Below are 21056 nucleotides of genomic sequence, written 5' to 3'. Positions count from 1 at the left end.
TGGCCCTAGCACCCAGGCTGGGTTAAGAAAGGTGCTGTAGGGGCTTCAACCCACGGCACCTTAGCTGAGGGCCCTGGCCTGCAGCCTGTAAAGCCCCTGTGTTCTGAGGCAGCCCTTCCTAGCGGGAGAGGGAGGTGGCTCTTTATTCTGCCGTTCCTTCCTCCTGGCTGGATCTGTGTCCCCACAGCTTCCATTGGCTGACACTTGTGGTCAATAGGAGCTGCAGGGGGTGGTGCTTGCAGGTGAGCACCAAGCAGCATGGAGCCACGTGGTGGTCTTCCCTGCCAAGTGGGAGCTGCCCTGGGTAATTGCCCAAGGTCCCTCTACCACCCTATACCTTTCCTAGATCCCATACTTCAACCCTGAGCTGCCGCCTGTCTCTTAACTCCTCTCCAGATCCTGCATCCTCAGCCTAATCTTCTGGCCTGCCTCGTTCCTGCACTCCAAATCCCTCGGCCCCAGCCTGGAGCCCCATCCTACACTCCAAATGCCTCATCCACAGCCTCACCCCAGAGCCTTCACCTCCAACCAGAGCATTCCTCTTCCTAATCTCGCTCCCCCTCCTACACTCGCCTGGGGTGCCTGCAACAGATCATCCATGTGCAGAATGATTTTTACATGCCCCAAAACAGAGGTGATGTGTCTTACATATCCTCCTTATTGGTGCACATACAAAACTCATTCCTCACATGGACAGAAAAATGAGAGGGAACACTTCAGGGAGTACCTATGTGGAGTAATGTTTTACCTTTGCACCATTTGCCAGCATGGGGGATGACAAAGACCTTTCATTACTTACTGATAAGCAAGCTAGGAAAGACTGGTTTAAGAGGTGGCAAACCCATAAGGCAAGAAGTTGAAGGCACTAGGAAGACTCTCCTGCCCTAGGGATTCAAAATGGAAAAGTATGGGATGGCTCATCTCTTCCCCTACTTTTGGGAATGGAGTGGTTTGGAGAGCCTGGTTCAGTCTGCAATAGCTATGACCCATGTGAATGCAGGAAATGTATCACTGCCAGCCCATTGCCTTCTGAGGCAAAAAGGGGTTGTTTGAGGCAATTGTCCATTGTTTATCTACTTACCTGGAAGGAGAGAAGGCCTAGTGAGTAAAATGCATATAAGGGAAGGAGGTGGGGCTGGCTTTGATGTATTCTTGTGGTTTTCTGACTCTCTTCCCTGCTGAATCATAGAGCCCTAGGACTGGAAGGGATGTCGAGAGGCCATCGAATCCAGCCCCCTGCCCCAATGGCAGGACCAAGTACTATCTAAACCATCCCTGACAGACATCTATCTAACCTGTTCTTAAATATCTCCAGCGATGGAGATTCCACAATCTCCCCTGGCAATTTATTCCACTGTTTCACCACCCTGACAGTTAGGAACTTTTTCCTAATGTCCAACCTAAACCTCCCTTGCTGCAGTTTAAGCCCGTTGCCTCTTGTTCTATCCTCAGAAGCCAAGAAGAACAAGTTTTCTCCTTCCTCCTTATGACTCCCTTTTAGATACCTGAAAACCGCCATCATGTCTCCCCTCAATCTTCTCTTTTCCAAACTAAACAAGTCCAATTCTTTCAACCTTTTTTCATAGGTCACATTCTCTAGACCTTTAATCTGAATGAATCTTAATATATGTATGTATGTGTCAGCAATACATGTTTTAATCCTGTGCATGCTGTTTTGAAGTGTGCTCTTTCTGGAAACTATCTTTTCAAAGTATCTGAGGGGTAGCTGTGTTAGTCTGGATCTGCAAAAGCAACGACGGGTCCTGTGGCACCTTATACTGACGAAGTGGGTCTTTGCCCACGAAAGCTTATGCTCATACATTTCTGTTAGTCTGTAAGGTGCCACAGGACCCCTCATTGCTTTTATCCTTTGAAAGCAGATCAGAAACGTTCTACTTGCATCCCTTTGTTGTTAAGATATATACTATTTGTAAAATAATTCTGAATTGTTTATAAACAGCTTCTGTGGTTTTCCTGTTGCAGAAACTGTTCAGAAGAGAAATTCAGCCTCCATTTAAGCCTGCTTCTGGTAAACCAGAAGATACTTTCTGTTTTGATCCAGAATTCACAGCAAAAACCCCAAAAGGTAATGTGTCTGTATAGAAGCTAATAAGTCAAACAATGAATTGATTCTATGGGAGGCACACACTACATTGTTTGGTATCTGGGGGGCCAAAGCTATAAAATTTGAACCACTGATCTTGAGAGTTGTCACAAATCTGTGGCATTAATGTCATATAGTGGATGTAAAAGTGTGTTTTACCTTGTGTCTCAATTTTACTCCCCTTCATTTCTCTTGTTTGTGTTATGACTTATCTTATTTTAAAAAAAGCTTCATTTTCTCCAGAGGTGGATTGACTTGAAATTGTAGAAGAGACCTTGAAATCCAATTTTCCCTCTTCTGCCAAGTGCCTCATTTCCCTCGCCCAGGTGCATTTCTTTATCCTTTACAAACCATCCTTACTCAGTGCACACCCCAAAGAGAAGCATTCTGAGTCAATGAATCATCTCCCATTCATCCATCCCTTCTTAGCTGCCGGAAAGAGCAAAACTGCAGAGAAAACATGTTTGTTTCTTAGAAGAGAGGGCAAAGTGTCTGTGTCTGAGACAGTGTTTCCCAACTGTGTCAGGAAGACAGCACACGTTAATGAGACAGACAATACCATGGCACAGCCATTTTTTTCAGGTGACTCAATTGCTCATTAAATGTCACATTTATAATGGTTACAGTCTTACTAGAGAGGTTTGCAACATAGCAGTGCATACAACAAACTAAACAAGGATCAAATGAGATGTTGAGTAATTGAGTAACCATTGAAGTGTTTGGTGACTCATTGAGTGGGAAGGTCAGTCCACAGAGCAGGCTCCTGGCATTTAAACTGCACCACAGCTTCAACAAGTTTCTGCCCTCCCTCCCTCTCTTGCCAGAGCGGTGAGTGGGAGCGGGTTCCCTTTCACCCAGTTTGGGCTGGGAAGCAGCATTTCAGCTGCCTCCTGTGCCAACGGGCTCTTGTGCAGTCAGGATTTCCCCATGCAGTGGCTCTGTAAAGGTCCACCGCCGGGGATGCTGCAGGATTGGTCAATTTTCCCCTCCATGGTGGCTCTGCCAAGAGCCCCTGTGAGGGGAAATCTATGAAATGTCACAGCACATTTGGACTGTTCTCATGACACACTGGTTGAAAACCACTGGCCTAAGATGTGAGGAAATTGAACAGCAGTGCATTTTCTTCTATATCATTTTGACCAATATGTGTTAGAAGATAAGAGCTGTCAGATAGTCATGGAGTGAAAGAACTGTTCTTGTTTTTTAGTGATTGATTTCCATCTAATGGCATATCTACTAGTGGACACTAAACATTTCTGCTAAAATTATTAGCGTTGACATTAATGGTCATAGTTATATTGTAGTTTCAAAAATGAGTACTGCATTATATGAATGGGGGCAGTTCACCTTCATGAATATATTGTACACAGCTGTCTGCAGATCAGGACACCAGCAGTATAACTTTCTGTTTGGCTTCACATTAGAAGATACTAGTTTTCTATACATAGGAGCTAGGAATTATTTTTGTATAGAATCAGAGCTTTTAACAGATTCTGTACCTGTCTAGGACTGGGACCAGGTTAACACAGCTAATGGAACAGATTTGTCCTATGTTTGAGTCTTACACATTGCTTGGAAGCATAGATGTGTTAATACATAATTTTTAACATCTTATCAAAAATCAGATAAATCAAAAGTTAAATGAAGATGACTTTACAGTCTAGTCCCTAGTGAATGTTTGAGTGTATTTCAGGATCACTGTGTTCTACAGCTGGCAATAATTTGGTTCAGTTAAGTTTTTGATAGGTATGATATTCCTTTTACTCAGTCAAATTTGAGTGTAGGTGAAATCCAGAGCTGAGGGATCTTTCCTTCTCAGGCTTGAGGTGCACTGGCAAAACAGGATATGTGGTAAAGGTGACGTGATATGTTAAAGCTGTGTCTGACCTGATGTATCAGATCAGTTTTAGGAGTGTTTCCAGTAAACTTATGTAAATGTGTTTTGCGAACTTAATTTTTAAATATCTTTTAGAAACTACCACACAATAAAATATTTTTGTTCTAATATTCAGTCACTCAATTAAGACTTTGTAATCATTACTGGTCCGCAACTAGTGTTCATTTAAGGGTCCCATTTACGAATCTGCCCTCAACTGCTTTATGTGGAATTTAAAACCAGTTGTTTGTTTTGTTGGGTACATGAGGTACTATCAGTAGTTTGTATTCCAAAATACCTGTTGTGAATACATAGATGTATTACAATAGCTCTGGGCCAAATTGTGCTTTGTTTGTGCTCTTGTCTAGCCACTGTGTGTGCGTTGGGAAGACGTTAGCTTTTGTTACTTTTGAAACCTATTATACCTTCAAGCATTGTCTTCCTGGATTCCTGAACTTCTGCCATGCCCATATCTATTGTGCTTCAGTTGAAGCCTCTAGCTTAGTAGTGCCTTTGAATATACCCTTTTTGAGTCCATATATGTGAGCCTGCAGCTGTGAATGAAACAGTGGCACCAGTCTTTAGTTCTTCTTTGTGAATAGTCATAGTTGGGGTTTGTTTTATTTGGAGGGGAGGAATAGGTGAAATTACATCTATTCTAGTTTCTGCAATATCATTAAGTCTTGTAGTTTTAAAAAAATAGAATACATTCTTGATCCTTTAGGATGCAATATTGTTAAAATAAGTAAAAGTGAGCATATATGTGAAAGGTGATATTTTGGGTCACTGCTACACGTTATAGTTTAGAACCATATCTACTTTCTTGTATTTTCTTCAAAATACTTTTAATATCATACAGTAAACACACAGCCTGAATATAATGTAGCAAATTCTAATAACCCATGTGCATTTAACGACTAGATTCTCCAGGAGTTCCACCTAGTGCTAACGCTCATCAGCTGTTTAAAGGATTTAGCTTTGTTGCAACGACAGCCATAGAAGATCATAAAATCTCGCCCCTCAACAATATATTGCCAATAGTACAGGTAAAATTTATTTTTCTTGGTATAGATCTTTGTTAATGGAAATACTAAGAGCTGATGTTTGTTGATAGTTAAACTTTATTCTCTGTTAAAATTAGAGCAGCAGCAAAACCCATTTATACAATATATAAACTTGCAGCAATTTAAACTAATCTAATGTCAAAAATCAAGTTGAAAGTCTTTTTAAATAGAAATTCAAAAGGAGAAAACTGCAAATAGGGAGAAGTTCTTCTTGGGAAAGTAAAAAATCATGTTTTGTTGCAGTACAGTTCTTCGTTTTAAAATGAAATTCTTATTTATTTAAAGCAACTTCATGGAAACAGTGCACAGTTTGCTGACGTGTATGAGCTGAAGGAGGATATTGGAGTTGGCTCCTACTCTGTGTGCAAGCGATGTGTGCATATAGCTACCAATATGGAGTTTGCCGTGAAGGTATGTGGTGTGAATTCTCTTTTGGTATCTGAATAGTTACTTGGAGGTTGTTATGTATCTTTTTAATGTATTAGTAAGTAAACAGATGCTTTTTAAAAAAAATTCTTCAGTCATAATGTTGTATGTACTTTGAGAGGTGACAAAGTACATTTTTCTGTTCAGCTAAAGTTTATATTAACTCTTACCATTATTTCCTTTCAGAGGGACTATTATATCAAAGATGATTAGGAAACATACTTATGGAGCAATATATGAATTATTTGAAACATAAATCTGTTGCTTTGAGATTACTTCCATTATCACATTTAGACAGATGAAGGCTACATCTAAACTTGAATGTGTTGAAGTCAACCTTTTATCACTAGATTTGATAAAGTTGAAGATGAGTGTCCACAAATGTCCAGAAAGTCAACATAGTTTGTCTCCATTGCCTTAGCTAGGTTAAACTTACAGAAACATGAAATCTTAGGGCTGGAAGGGACCTCAGGAAGTCATCGAGTCCAGCCTTCTACCTAAAAGCAGGATCAACACTATCTAAATCATCCCAGCTGGGACTTTATCAAGCTGGGACATAAAAACTTCTAGGGAAGTAGATTCTACCACCCATTCCAGTGCTTCACCCCCGTTCTGGTGAAATAGTTTTTTCTAATATTCAGCCTATGCCTTCCCCTCTAAGTTGAGACCATTGCTCCTTGTTCTGCCATCTGTCACTACTGAGAACAACCTCTCTCCATCCTTTTTAGAGCCCAGATCCTTCAGCATCTTCTCGTAGGTCATGTGTTCCAGCCCCTTAATCATTTTGGTTGCCCTCTGCTGGACCCTCTCCAATTCATCCTCATCCTTTTTAAACTGGGGGGGCCCAGAACTGAACTCAGTACTCCAGATGTGGCTTAACCGGTGCCAAATAGAGAGGAATAATAACTTCTCTAGGTCTGCTAGAAATACTTCTCCTAATGCAGCCCCATATGCCGTTAGCCTTATTGGCTACAAGGGCACACTGTTGACTCGTATCCAGCCTCTCATCAACTGTAATCCCCATGTCCTTTTCTGCTGCATTGCTACTTAGTCAGTCGGTCCCCAGCCTCTAACAATGCCTGCAATTCTTCCATCCCAAATGCAGAACTTTGCACTTGTCCTTGTTGGACCTTATCAGATTACTTTGGGCCCAATTTTCCAATTTATCTAGGTCGCGCTGGGCCCTATCCCTACCCTCCAGTGTGTATACCTGTCCCTCTTGCTTAGTGTCAAGCACAGATTTGCTGAGGATGAAATCCATTCCCTCATCCAGGTCATTAATAAAGATGTTGAATAATACCAGACCTAGAACAGATCCTGGGGGCACTCCACTTGAAACCGACCACCAACCAGACCTTGAACCATTGATCACTCCCTGTTGGGCCTGATCGTCTAGTCAGCTTTCTATGCACCTTACAACCATATATTGAATCCATACTACTTTATTTAATGGGCAAAAATATTGTGGGAGACTGTATCAAAAACTTTGCGAAAGTCAAGGTATATCATCACATCCATTGACTTCCCCATGTCCACAGAGCCAGTTACCTCCTCATGTTAACTACTCCTGATCACTTCCCCTCTTCTTAGTGCTGCAAAATGGATTTCTTGAGACTGCATCAGGCAATGCCTTGTGAGTACCTATCCCACAGTGCCTGCAGCCCCATTGCATTCTGGGTTTTTGTGCCAGCGTGTTATGGGAAAACATTTCAGCCACAAGTGCTTGTGGGTGTCTGATGTCATTATCGCAGAGTGCAATTCACCTCCCACCCCTGCCGCCGTAAAACAAAAGGACTGGCCCAATAAATATTGTACCACTTTTCAGGCAATTTTCCAAAAGCCTGCCCCTGGTTCATGCTTCTGCGCAGTGCTAGCATGGATCCTGAACAGCTTATAGCTGTTGCACAGTGTGTTATGGCCACTTCCCAACATATCGTGCAGTGTTATATTAGGCAAAGCCAGTAGGAGGAAGAGATGGATGCAGATGATTCAGAGGATGATATCGAAGAACTGGAGAATATGAATACAGAGCTGCTGGCTGCTCTGGATGCATTGCTTGCAGTGGAGTGGTTCTGGAGATGTGAAACTAGCACACACTGGTGGGACTTCATCATTTTGGAGGTCTGGGATGACCAGCAGTGGCTGTAGATTTTCTGCACGTGTAAGGCGACTTTCATGGAACTTTGTGATTTGCAGCACAGCAGTACCACAATGAGACCTGCTTTGACGGTTCACATGCTCATGGCAGTCGGTCTGTGGAAGTTTGCAACACCTGACAGCTACCTGTCAGTGGGAAATCAATTTGGGGTGGGTAGATCTACAAGGGGGGTCATGGTCATCTGGATAGCCAGTGCAGCCTGTGACTATCTGATGTGAAAGACTGTGACTTTGGGAAATGTGCAGCACATAGAGAATGGCTTTACTGCCGTGGGGTTTCCTAACTGCGGTGGTGAAAGTGAGTGATAAGTAGGTCCCCGTTATGGCACTAGACCATCTGGCTTCAGGGTATATAAACTGCAGTGGATACTTGTCCATGGTGTTGCAGGCATTGGTAGATCACAAAGGTTGTTTCACCAAAATCTGTGTAGAATGGTTGGGGAAAGTGCACGACACCCACATCTTGAGAAATTCTGCTCTGTACAGAAAATTCCAGGATGGGGCTTTCTTCCCAGACCAGAAAATCAAGACTGGCAACTTGGAGATGGCTAGAGTGATACTAGGCGACCTTGCTTACCCTGTGCTCCCTTGGCTCATGAAGCTGTATACAGGCACACTGGACTGCAGCCAGGAGCACTTCAACTGCACAGTGAGCAAGTGCAGGACAGTGGCGGAGTGTGCCTTTGGCTGTTTAAAAGCCAGGTTCAGTTGCCTTTTGATCCGTTTGGACCTTTCCAAAACCACTGTCCCCACCTTGATGATGTATTCCCCATAACATTTGTAAATCAAAGGGGGAAAAATTTTGTGCCAGCCAGGGTTGAAGAGGCGGGTACCATGAGTAGGGCTTATCCAAAGCTGAACACAAGGGCATTCACCAATCCATAAGTAACAGCAATCGGGAGGCTTTGAAAAGTAGCTTTATGAATGAGCAGACAGCAACATGAATCTGCTGCATTTAACTATTGTGACACGACTCCCCACAATGAGTGCTTGCCCTTTCTGCACCCCACCCCTTGTGAACCACTAAACTACTTTCTGGTTTTCACAAAAGCGTTATTTTTATTTGTTGAGTGGTGTGGGAGGGGGGTGGGGTAGGGGAAAAAAAGGGGAATCCTGAAATCACATGTGATAGAATGTGGTGCAGAGGTCCTGGGCATGGAGTGAGAATCTTTCCTTGTTATTAGTTATCCAGACCATTTCACTGCAGACATGTTAAAATCTTGCTAGCTTATGGATGGTGGGGAACAGGGTCGGCACAGCCTGGCTAGGAGGTTGAGGGAGTCATCCTTGTGATCTGTAAAGCGTGCAAAAAAAATTTCTTGGTGGCTCCTCATCAGTCTTGTGCAGGGGAAAAGCCAGCAGTGTAGTGGGAGGGGAGAAGGCCAGGAGAGCTTGCCAGCCATGTCGAGGTGGGGAGACAGAGAGCGCACTAGCCATGTGGTGCAGCAGGACGGGCCTTAGAAATTTAAATGGCCAGAGAGCAGTGCAAAAAACCCTAATCAAAATCCCCATGCTGCTTCTAAGTTGCAAAAAGAGACATCAGCCTCCTAAGAATAACAGAGTGAAAAAGAAAATATGCTCATACTTTGTGAGCGCAGGGTTGGAAAATTTTCCAGAATGCTGTGTGGCACCGTGATACCAGATACTTACTGGTTGATTGGTGTGGCAAGGTGTCCTATCATGGAAAGCACAATAAGTCAGACCTCCCCAAAAACCTTGTGTGTTGGGGGGGAAAAAAAGTACCTGGTTGAGGCCTTTATGGAGATCTCCAAACAGGATAAGTGAGCCATCCCCACAAATACTAACAATCTGTTCTGAGGGTCATAAATCCACCACACCTAAGCCACAACCCACTTGTAACAGCTTAAAGATTGTGTTCCACAGAAGTAAACCAATACCCCAACCCAGCCACAACCTGCTTGTAGCATTCTAAAAAAATTACTCACCAGAGGAACACTCTGTGCCATTGCTGGACACGGGCGCTTCAGGTTTTGGTGAGGAGGGAATTGGTTTAAGGTTGAGTGTGACCAGCTCCAGGCGGCAAGGCTCAGCTTTCTTGGGTGCCTGCTGAATGTTGGCATCCTCCTCTTCCTCAGCCACCTGCTCCCCCTCTCTTTTTCCCACTGGAGTCTTGAGGATGGTCTCCTAAAGAGTCCTTGTTACCTTTGGGGACTATGGCTGGGTCCCTCCCAAAAATGGCATCTAGCTGTTCGTAGTATTGACCCGTGTTGGGAGATGACTCAGACTGCCCATTGGCTTCTCTCGCTTTGTGGTAGTTCTTCCTGAGCTCCTTTTTTTTGACATGGAATTGCTGAGTGTCCTGGGCATAACCTTGCACAATCACGCCCCACAAAAATCTTCTCATAAATGTCCTCATTTCACTTGATGACTTGCAGTCTGCTCATCACTGATTCTTCACCCCACACAGAAATGAGATCCAGGATATTGTTGTGGCTCAATGCTGGAGCTCTTTTGCAACTCCAAGGACTCAAATCCTGAGAAGAGCCCTGAGTAATCATGGTGGCTAGATGACTTGATGTGTTGGCTACATGCAGTGGATGGCTCCTGAGGTGCACTATCCATCCTGGTTAGAAAATGAATTTAAATTTCTGGGCTCCCTGTTACCTACTCCTTCCACACCCAACTCTGGAGGCCAATAAAATAGCTTTAAAGTAGCATCGTTTCCGCACTAGCATTAATTTGACCTTTTAAATTTGAACTTGGCATTACGCTGCCTCAGAGTCAGTGCAAGAAAGTCGACCTTAGTGCCCCTTAAAATCAACCTAATAGTATTTACAATGAAGACAGTCACATTGTAAAATTGAGCGAAGTGCCTTAACATTCACTTTATGCTGTTGTGTGGGTGTAGCCTAAGCATACTGTAAAATGCTGCCTCTTCCTTTTTTCTTTGCCCATACAACAAGAGATACAAAGGAGGTGAGATCAGCAGACTGCATAGATGGGGTCAGAGGGAAATGGAAATGTTTAGGATAGTTTGATTAATTTGTTGAAATTTTCATATTCGAGTAATTTTCAATATGTGCTGTAATTTATTTTGTAGCTATTAATGTCAAGCTTTACGTGAATTTGCTTGATAATGTGTCACACACCACTCCTACGGTTGAAGCATGAAAATAAAGGACAATAATGTGTGACTTTTATAGTCAAAATTTCTGTCTTGCTCAGTTTGAAGATTCTTATTAGTTGTAGGTTTTGTGGTCTCTTATCCAGGATTTTCATTCATTTTTTTCAATTAATTTTACATTGAGACCTTTCTCACCCTTTGTTTCACAGATAATTGACAAAAGCAAGAGAGATCCCTCAGAAGAAATTGAGATTTTGATGCGCTATGGACAACACCCAAATATTATTACTCTAAAGGATGTACGTATTTTTAAATTTTACAGTTCTTACTGTATAGTAGACAAATTATAAATAAAATAATGGTTGGTTAGGGAGCCCATGTTTTGCATTTCCAGTAAAATATACTGAAATAGTGTATTTTTAAAAAAAGTATAATATTTTAAATATGGCATATATGCTGTTACTTATTTTAATTTATATGTTAATTTTTTATGCAAAGTTGCATGTTTGGGGAGACAACGTTCTTTGGGGTTTGCTGATGAATTTATTGCTGAAATTTGTAAATGATTCTGGGCTTTAAATACCCTTTATGTTTTTAAGGGTTTATAATTTAAAAAGGCAAGTGCATCACGCCTCCCATTTCAACGACAGAGACTGGGACAGCTAGATGAACTACAGAGGAGGACATATGGTAGTGGGATGTCAGAGTAATTCTTCCCCTTTAGAATCTATAGCTGCCCTATGGGTAACTGCAGCTGTAATTGACTTGTTTTGCTAGTACGTGGGGAGTTTATTTGGTTTTTGAAATAACAAACTCTATGCTTTTAATATGCTCATCTGAGTCTGATATGGAAAGCGTGTTACTACTGTCCTTACCTCAAGTGAACACCTAATTTGGGGATGACTTCATATAGAAATAAATTACTTAGGTGACCATGTACAAAATATCGTCACCCAAAATTGCAACTGAGAAAAGTAGGGAGAACCAAAATGCTTCTTCCCAGGGCAGCACAGGTTCATAAATGACTCAATCCCAGAATCATCATTCAGTAACCTATTACCTCCACAGTGAAGAGAGATGTAAGGTTATTTTAATTCTTGTGCTATGAGGCATGGTTTTTCAGGAGAAAATTACATATTCATATATGCTGTGAGGACGGAGAGGCCTTTTTTATTTTGCACCCAAAATTCTTAGAATGCGTTTAATTGTGTATTATTCAGAGGAGTGTGTGTTTTTTGTTTTTAAACTTCTGCAGGTGTATGATGATGGCAGATGTATTTACCTGGTCACTGAATTAATGAAGGGAGGAGAGCTGCTTGATCGGATTCTCAGACAAAAGTATTTCTCAGAACGAGAGGCTAGTGCTGTCTTGTATACTATAACTAAAACAGTTGACTATCTTCATTGTCAAGGAGTAAGTGATACATATTACATCACCATTGGCTTTATACTTCATATAGTTAAAAATCACATTTTCTTTGTTGCTTTAAATTTTTGTTCACTTAGTACATGAACACATTATAAAGAGAGATTAAGACTTCCTTTGCACATGGTGTCACTTAAACCGTGTGCATAATTTATAAAAATGTCTAGGAACTTAGATTACATAACCTTTAATTATCCTGCATCTTGGTGGAGGGTGGGGAGAAAGAAAGTAGTTACGTGTTTCCTGTCAAGACTTCAGTTTTGACTCATGCAGTTAGACAAAGAAAAATCTTTTTGCTGCTCTAATGAAAAACTACAGCATAAAGTTACTGTAATATGAGCCATTTAATTCCTGTAGAATGATTGTGAAATACATTAGTATTTAAACCACAGGGAACAAAATTTTTTGTATAAGTATGACAGCCAGATCTCTCTTTGTGTATGTGAACTTAAAGTCTACAAATAGTTTACTTAGTTTTTCTGTGTAAAATTGATCTGAATTATTAGAACTCTCCAGCTGGAAATACCATTTGGGTTATTTCACAGCCACAATGTCATTAATATTGAGGTAATGCTTAATCTCCCTAAAAATGTTTGTGCGTAACACGGCAGGAAGTGGGCATCTTGTGGAAGTGTGATTTCATTTTGTTGTGAATTTCTGTTTTCATTATACTCATCTGTGCAATCAGTATATTTTAATTCATATACACTCTTGTTAATAGCCACTATCAACTTGGGGTTAAAGGTAGCGAGATGTGAATTACACTATTATATTTATTAACTCACAAAGTCCCAGCTTCTTAGTTTGTATTCTCTTTTAAACCTGTAATTCTGGTTGTCTCTATTTTTATGTGCATTTTTTCAATAATATGTTCCAATTTTAATAACTTATTTAATATTTTGAATCTCAAGTTAGTACTAGAAATGTTTTTATGCCAGAGTGTTTTTTCTAAATTACACATTTCTTTAATGGAATATTTACTGGTAAGAGTTCTTCTATAGATGAATGATTAAAAAAGTCACATTGCAAAGTGACTTCTAAGGGCCTAAAAATCTACTTAATGAGTGCACTAGCTTCTCACTTTTTGGAGATATCTAGAGCAGAGATGAGCTTGATTACTTTAATCTTGTCCAAAATGTCCATATGCAACTGGGAAACTTGTTAAATTTCAGATAAATGAGGTCTTCTGATAGAAGTAATACAATTATCAATGTACAAACACATTTTTAATTGCTGAATAGAACACAAGCTGCCTTTTAAGATTAACAGAAGAGAGATCTAATCCATGTATACAAATCTAAATTTAGAAGCTAAGATAGGCATCCTGTTACTTAGGGTAACTTTCACTACAGGCTGCACATTTGATGAGACAAAAGTGCATTTATGAGTTCTGGTTTTTGTATTAAATAAAATTTTCTGAATCTTAAAGGGTAAGATTAGATGCAAACTACTGCTAAACTGTTGCATACGACGCCATATTTAATACAAAACCATATGTTTAATTCAATGAATAAAACAAGAGGGGGATCTCTTTATGTTGTGGGAAATACTGGTAACTTTTTAAAAATCCGTTTCAATTATAGGGTCTTTCTCTTCCTGTATTGGGAGGCTGTCACTTTATTACAAGCCTTGCTAGAATATCAGACAAGGACTACCTTACCCAGTAGAGGGGAGAGATCTTTTGGAGCAATTAAAACAAAAATAATTTTATAAACTGTTTGATTTAAAAATTTATTACCCCTGTTCACAAGGTCAGGAAGGAGAACTTTAGAGAAAAGTTGCCTTTTCATTTAGCTTTTTGTATATTTTACAATAGTTTAATTGTAGTTATTTAAAGTATCAGGTGTCACAGCATAACCTTTCATGGATTAGAATGTAAATAGTATTTCAAATAGAAAAAACTATATATATATTATTGTCATTCAACGTTGTAGGTACAATCCTGCTAGTTGGATAGGTTTTATTTCTCTAGACATGACCATGTCTACACATACTCTTCCCTCCCGCCTCTTTCAGAAGAGGCATGTTAATGAAGCACTTCGGAACAGGTTAATGAGGAACTGACGTGTATATTCAGTGCCTCATTAGCATAATGACAGCCAGTCATGCATTGAAAGTGCTGCTTTTGAAACGCAGACTGACTGTATAGATGTGGGCATTTAAAAATGAATGCCAGACTTCGAAATTCCCTTATTCCCAATTCGTGTGGTGATTTGCTGCTGTTATGCTAATGAGGTGTTAAATATGCATGCCAGTGCCACATTAACATTTCCAAAGTGCCTCATTAACATACCCTTCCGAAAGGTAGAGGCATGTGTAGACGTGGCCAGTTAGTGTCAATAAGGGGACATTGCATCTGATCCATGATTCAAGGGGCTCCTATGAAATGTTCTAAAAAACACAGAATTTCTGGAGTTAGTGTAATTATGTGGATCTGTATTGTACTATCCTCATGAAAATGTTAGTTTAGAAGATTGCATATTCTAGCAAATCTCATTAGTATAGGACATAACATTTGTTGTCTTCACGTTACAAATAGCTGCAAAGTACAATGCTTAGAAATGTCTTTTTTTTTTTTTTTTTTTTTTTTTTTTTTTATAAAAGGTAGTGCATAGAGACCTTAAGCCAAGTAATATTTTATATATGGATGACTCAAATAATGCTGACTCTATCAGGATTTGTGATTTTGGATTTGCAAAGCAACTTAGAGGCGAGAATGGACTTCTCTTAACTCCTTGCTACACTGCCAACTTTGTAGCACCAGAGGTATCTTCAGCCGTTTAATACATTGACTTTATCTGTACTGTTCTGACTCACGAAGAAACCACGTTCCATCGGCATAACTTTTCTGAGATTGGCATGTTGTTCACAACTTTTAGTAGAAAAAATAAGTTTCACTGTTTGGTCTCTTGTTTGCCTTTCCTCTAAACTTAGCTATAAATGCTATTCACACTCTGTAAATAAGTCTTCATGGTGGCTTTTATTTAACAGAAATAAGATATGCTTTTCCTTTGGAATCTGAAACTAAGATTTCATGAGGAGCTTGTCTCAGATTTGTTTCCTAGCTTTACTGAGGTAAAATTAACTAGCTAGGTGTGTTTCCTTTGCCATGTAACCAACATTTAGAAACTTTTTCATTTTCAAATATACTGATTGGATACTGTCTACATTGTGGGCCGGTTTGTGGAATCCTTCTTTATTTTTCCCTAGCTCTAGTAGCAATTTACCAAAACCATTAGAAGTCACTGTTACACTGAAATGACTATTATACTTACAAAAGGAAACATTCTGTCATGACAAAGGTCTGCTTATGTTTTCAGAGTGGAAATTTTGAATATCGCCATGCTATGTCACAATATGATTATTTCCAAATAAATTTGAGAGGCTTAAATTGAGACTAGTTAGCTTTCTAATTACAACTTCAACATTTTTATTTTTTCTGTAAATATTTATCTAGGAATGCATTTAAAATACTCATTTTCTGAAACTTTTTTCTTTAGCGATAGTGCTGCTTGTATTCTATGTCTTTAGAGTGCCTCAGTATGCCATGTGCCTCTATTATAATATGTGGAGATGAACATCTCATAGAATTGGAAGGGACCTCAGGAGGTCATCAAGTCCAGTCCCCTGCTCTCTTGGCAGGACCAAGTGCCATCTCTTACAGATTTTTTTCCCCAGTCTATTTGACCCAAGCCCATAAATGGCCTCTTCAAGGACTGAACTGACAGCTCTGGGTTTGGCAGGCCAATGCTCAAATCACTGAGCTATCTCTACCCCCTAGTACCACAATGGGATTTTAAAGAGAACTGTGTCTTTTGGAGAATGACAAATGTTTCAAGAAAATAAATTAAAAATATTTTCCTTTTATATCTGTCCATAAAGCTCACTGGGATATGGTACTGTAGACCTTAATCATGACATTAAGGAAAACTGAATCATATTCTTGGGTTTCCGCTATATTAATGTTAACATATTTGTTCTAATGATCTCTCAGGGTATGGCTAAAACCTAATAAAATGGTGATTTTGACCCCACTAGGAAGACTCAAGAATATTTTGAAAATATTCTTTATACTCGCTCATTATATTATACAGCTTACATTGTCATATTTCTTTTGTTTCATCTTGGCTTTCTGTAGTGTTTTACATGCAGCAAATAAAACTTTAATGGTTCTTTATTTCATAGGTTCTCATGAGACAAGGATATGATGCTGCTTGTGATATTTGGAGCTTGGGTGTACTCCTTTACACAATGCTTGCAGGGTAAGATTTATTTTTCCAATTTTCAGGTGTTATCTTATTTTCCTGGAATTATTGTGTGGAACAATAGACATTTTGATATGTCAGCAATCCTGAGACTGGTTAGGCCTAAGGAATCTACAAGTTCTGGATTTTACGATTTTTTTTCGACTTGCAGCGTGTTTTGTATAGTATCAAGCATTGTGGCATGCTGAACAGAGGTGTTAAGATATATGTAAAAGTAATTTTAATGGATTGCTTTCATTATTCAGCAGTGTTTTTCCATGTGTTAATATTTACCATAAACTTATGGAAATACTTAAAATCTAGAATCATGTAGTTGCCATCAATGTAATTGTGCTCTTATCTGAAAAACTGTACCTACTGTTATAACTAGTATCCAAGATTACTATAACTAAAATAGTGAAAATGTTTTTTTCTGTACTCCATTTTTGCTTTGTTCTTCTTTGAGTTCTTGCTCGTATCTGTGCGAGTTAGGTTTGTGCATGCATGCATGCTGTCGCAAAGTTTTTCTCTTAAGCACCTAGCAGTTGGGTTGGTTGGGATACCCCCTAGAGTGGTGCTTCTGCAAGAGCCTGTATATGACCCTACTGACCCAACTACCCCTTGGCTCCTTTCTTACCACCAGCTGTTGGTATTGTGGCTCAGCTTGAGGCTGTTGGTATTGTGGCTCAGTAGCTGTTGCTGTGCCATGTCTCCCTAGCTTTCCTTGTGTAAGTAGTTGTTAGCTGTAGTCTTCAGCATAACCATTGTTCTAGTTAGTATTAGGCAGTCTTCAGTAGGGTATGTCTCCTTGTGCTACCATCTCTTCTAGAGCAGTCAGGGGAATGAAGAAGTCTCAAGGATTTAAGCAGTGCAGTGGCTGCTTAAAGCCCATGTCAATGAGCAACCCTCATGATGCCTGGCTTCATTGGTTGGGTGAAGTTAATCAGCCAGATAAGTGCCATATCTGCAGAGGTTTCAAGACCCAGACTTGTAAGAAGCATGATTTTTGGCGCTGTCAGTTCCTCATGGAATTTGCATTTCAGCCTCCGCGGCAGAGCTCCATACCTCTTCCTCAGTGTGCAGCACGCCATCCTCAGACCAGTGCCAAAGAGAAGCCTCATCCAAAGCCTGCAGAGCAGCACCATTCTCCCTGTCTGGTGTGCACCTCCAAGAAATCTAAGTCATCAGCACCCTCCGTGTAGATGGTGCCAGACACCTCAGTGTTACGTGCACCAAGCCCAGTCCTCTTGGGTGATCCAGAGGTGATCTGATGCCAGCTGGCTATTCATCTGTGCCTGATACATACAAGATGGCATGGGGCTTTATCGGAATACTGAGCTCCCCAGCACAGACTGAGGCCCCTACTAATTGGCACATCTCCAGCAGTAAGCCTGCTCTTCTGGCTGCACCTGTTCAAGCACAAGTGCACGACCACCTTCAGTCTTGGCCCTGATGTGAGTACTGGCATGGCCATTCATGGTGCCGTCAGTCTGACTTGCAGCACTGGTGGCACTTGTGGTGGCTTTGATCTCTTTCCCTCTTGATGCCTGCCCATTCACACTTCAGGGTCTCAGTCACAGGCAGAGCTGATTCTGGCTCCTCGGCACGCTCTGCCTCCTGCAATGATGCTTGGCACCATGCCTCACTAGGCTGGCTTCTGTGTCAGCAGCACTCAGCTTCGGGCTCTGGAATCCTTTCACCTTGACCTGGTCCAGTGGCAAGCTTGGACTCAGCTCGGAACCATTCCTACTCTGGAACCAGGTCCCACTGTCTTCTCCAGTCTGGCACCCTTCACCAGGATACTCACAAATCGGATTCTCAGCGTCTGCCTCCTGCTGTGTGCAAGGCTTCGCCTCTTTGGCATTCCCATTCCCAGCACCTGTCTTTTGTCTTGGTGCTGTCTTTCATGTAGGCATCAGTCCTATTCTCATTGCTGGTCGTCTTCTCACTCTCCACATCCTGTCACGTCACAGTACCACTCCACTTCTCAGCACTGTTCTGGCTGTCACCACCACCTGTTGTCCCAGCTCTGATTTCGCTCTCCTTACTGGTCTTGTTTGCCTCTTCAGTCTTGGAGACGCTCACACTCCCAGCTAGATTCTGGTCATGCTCTGCCAATGGCTCCATCAGGAGCATCCCCGCTATAGCCTTCCCAGTCGGCCTTGCCTGCTTCTTTCCCAAGACGCTTTGATCCTGTTCAGCCCCTCCATCCTGGGGGACCCCTGCCTGGACCAGGGCTGACGCACTTCCCACTGGCCTCTGTGCCAGTGGCAGTTCAGGATGCTGTGGGAGTATCAGGAGGCACAGGTGCCTCCTGTTTGGTTGTATGCTTCAGCCACTTCTCAGGCTCCTGAGGCTACTGTCAAGTGTCCTCTTCTGGGCCCTTGGCCTTCCACTCCTCCAGAGGCAGTTCCTCATACTCCAGCTCATCAGCTGGAGGACCCAGCACCAGTTGCTTCTCTGTTGGCATCCTTCAGCTCCTTTCAAGATGAGGTAGTGGTGGGTGCAACAGTCTCAGGGCTTCCCTGCACAGACTTCCAAGCACTCCAGGACTTCATCTGGCAAGTGGCTACAAGCTTCAACCTCCTTTTAGAGGAAGTTGCTGAGTCTACTGACCCCACATGTGACATTCTTTTTTCAGGGGTACATCACATGTGGCCCTTCCATTCAACAAAACTATCATGTCTACCACCTCCACCATCTGGTAAACACCAGCTGTGGTTCCTCCCACTGTCGGTGGCGAGGGGGTGGGGGGAGAGTGTAACATTTTGTGCCACTCAAAGGGTATGAATACCTGTATACCTACACCTGCCCTGCTCCTTGGTGGTGGATGCAGTAAATGAGGAGCATCAGGGTCAACAGGCTCCATCCCCCAAGTCCAAAAGTACTAAAGGCTTGGAACTAGTTGGGAGGAAGGTATACTCTACGGGGGCTTAATGCTCAGGATGGCTAACCAGCTGGTTGTCGTGAGCTGGTATAACTACAACCACAGTTCAAAAATTCAGTAGCTGAGGACTTGAGGGAGGAGTTCTTGGCCCTCATGTAAGACGGTAAAAGTAGTGTTGTGTACCTGCTACCAGGTGGCTCTGGACATCTGAGACACAGCAGCCTGGGTCACTGCTTTGGGCATTGCCATGTGCCAGGTGGCCTGGGTGCAGCCTCTGGCCTTCTGCCAGAGGTCCAGCAAACGATTCAGGATCTCCTTTTTGATTGTATTGGTTTGTTTGAGCAACGAACTGACTCCCACCTTCATTACCTCAAGGCCTCTTATAGTACTCTGAAGTCATGCATACCTCGGCTGTTCAGTGGAAATCTTTCAATCCGTGGCCGCAGTCCAAGCCTTTTCCTCCCTGCTCTACTCTGAAACTCTGCCCTTGTGGGAGCTCTGCATAGCTTACTCTGTTCTCCTGCAGGCATCACATCTCCCGGGGTCCAGAACCAGCGAATCCACAAACCTGGAAACCCAGGACACCCTATCACTTCACGTATTGGCACCCTTACTACTGGACTGTCCAGCTACATAGACTCCCTCCTCAAACCCTATGCCACCAGCACTCCTAGCTGTCTCCAAGATACCACTGACTTCCTGAGGAAATTACAAAACATTGGAAACCTTCCTGACAATTCCATCCTTGCCACCATGGATGGAGAGCCTCTCTACATCAAAATTCCACATGAAGATGGACTACAAGCAATCAAGAATACCATCCCTAACGTTACCACAGCAAATCTTGTGGCTGACCTTAATAACTTTGTTCTCACCCACAATTATTTCCTATTTGGAGACAACTTATACATCCAGGTTAGCGGCACTGGTATGGGTGCTCGCATGGCCCTACAGTATGCTAACATTTTTATGGCCAACTTAGCGGACGAAAGCTGAAGAATCATTGTTCTGTTATCCCTCCTTTACTTATGCTACATGAATGACATCTTTGTCATTTGGACCCATGATAAAGAGACTCCAGAAGAATTCCACAAAGATTTTAACAACCTGCATCTTACCATCAATCTCAGCCCTGACTGTTCCATACGAGAAATAAATTTACTGGATACCACAGTACAAATCACTGATGGCCACATCAACACCATTCTCTACTGGAAACCCACTGATTGCTATACTTACCTACGTGCCTCCAGCTTCCATCCAGCACACACCACACGATCCATAGTTTATAGTCAAACGCTTAGATACAATCACGTCTGCTCTGAGCCTACTAACAGAGACCAAAAACTGCAAGACTTCTACCAAGCATTTATAAAAGTTAATTACTCACCAGGAAAAGTTTAAAAAAAAAAAACTGATTGATAGGGCCAGACAAATACTCAGAAACCAGCTACTTCAAGATAGACCCCAGAAGATCAATAACAGAACACCACTTGTCATCGCATATGGCCACCAACTCAAACCCCTGCAACGCATCATTAAAAACCTACAACCTATTCTAGGTTGTGATCCTACACTTTACAAGGCCCTAGGTGACAGGTCTCTCCTTTCATATGGACTACCTCCTAACCTAAGAGAGGCTATGCCACTGTAATACTAATCGTGGAACTTTTCCTTGCAATAAACCCTGCTGCCAGCTTTGTCCACATTTATTCTGGGGATACCATCACTGGACCTAACCATGTTAGTTACAAGATCAGAGGCACATTCTCATGCACTTCCAGCAA

The 21056-nt window shown here is 41.8% G+C and overlaps 1 protein-coding gene across 3 annotated transcripts in view; it reads left to right on the top strand.

Moving 5' to 3' along the window:
• Nucleotides 1-21056, top strand: part of RPS6KA6 (ribosomal protein S6 kinase A6) — a 173843-nt gene that overhangs the window by 70199 nt on the left and 82588 nt on the right. For all 3 annotated transcript variants that reach the window (XM_075008154.1, XM_075008153.1, XM_075008155.1), the window contains 7 exons: nucleotides 1984-2086; nucleotides 4902-5026; nucleotides 5330-5455; nucleotides 10922-11011; nucleotides 11968-12126; nucleotides 14743-14904; nucleotides 16324-16400. In XM_075008154.1, the coding sequence (XP_074864255.1) occupies nucleotides 1984-2086; nucleotides 4902-5026; nucleotides 5330-5455; nucleotides 10922-11011; nucleotides 11968-12126; nucleotides 14743-14904; nucleotides 16324-16400 (842 nt within the window). The remainder of the gene's footprint in view (nucleotides 1-1983; nucleotides 2087-4901; nucleotides 5027-5329; nucleotides 5456-10921; nucleotides 11012-11967; nucleotides 12127-14742; nucleotides 14905-16323; nucleotides 16401-21056) is intronic.

The sequence above is a fragment of the Carettochelys insculpta genome, chromosome 13 (assembly GCF_033958435.1).
Source record: "Carettochelys insculpta isolate YL-2023 chromosome 13, ASM3395843v1, whole genome shotgun sequence".
Lineage (NCBI taxonomy): Eukaryota > Metazoa > Chordata > Testudines > Carettochelyidae > Carettochelys > Carettochelys insculpta.
This window is presented reverse-complemented; position numbering and strand designations above follow the sequence as displayed.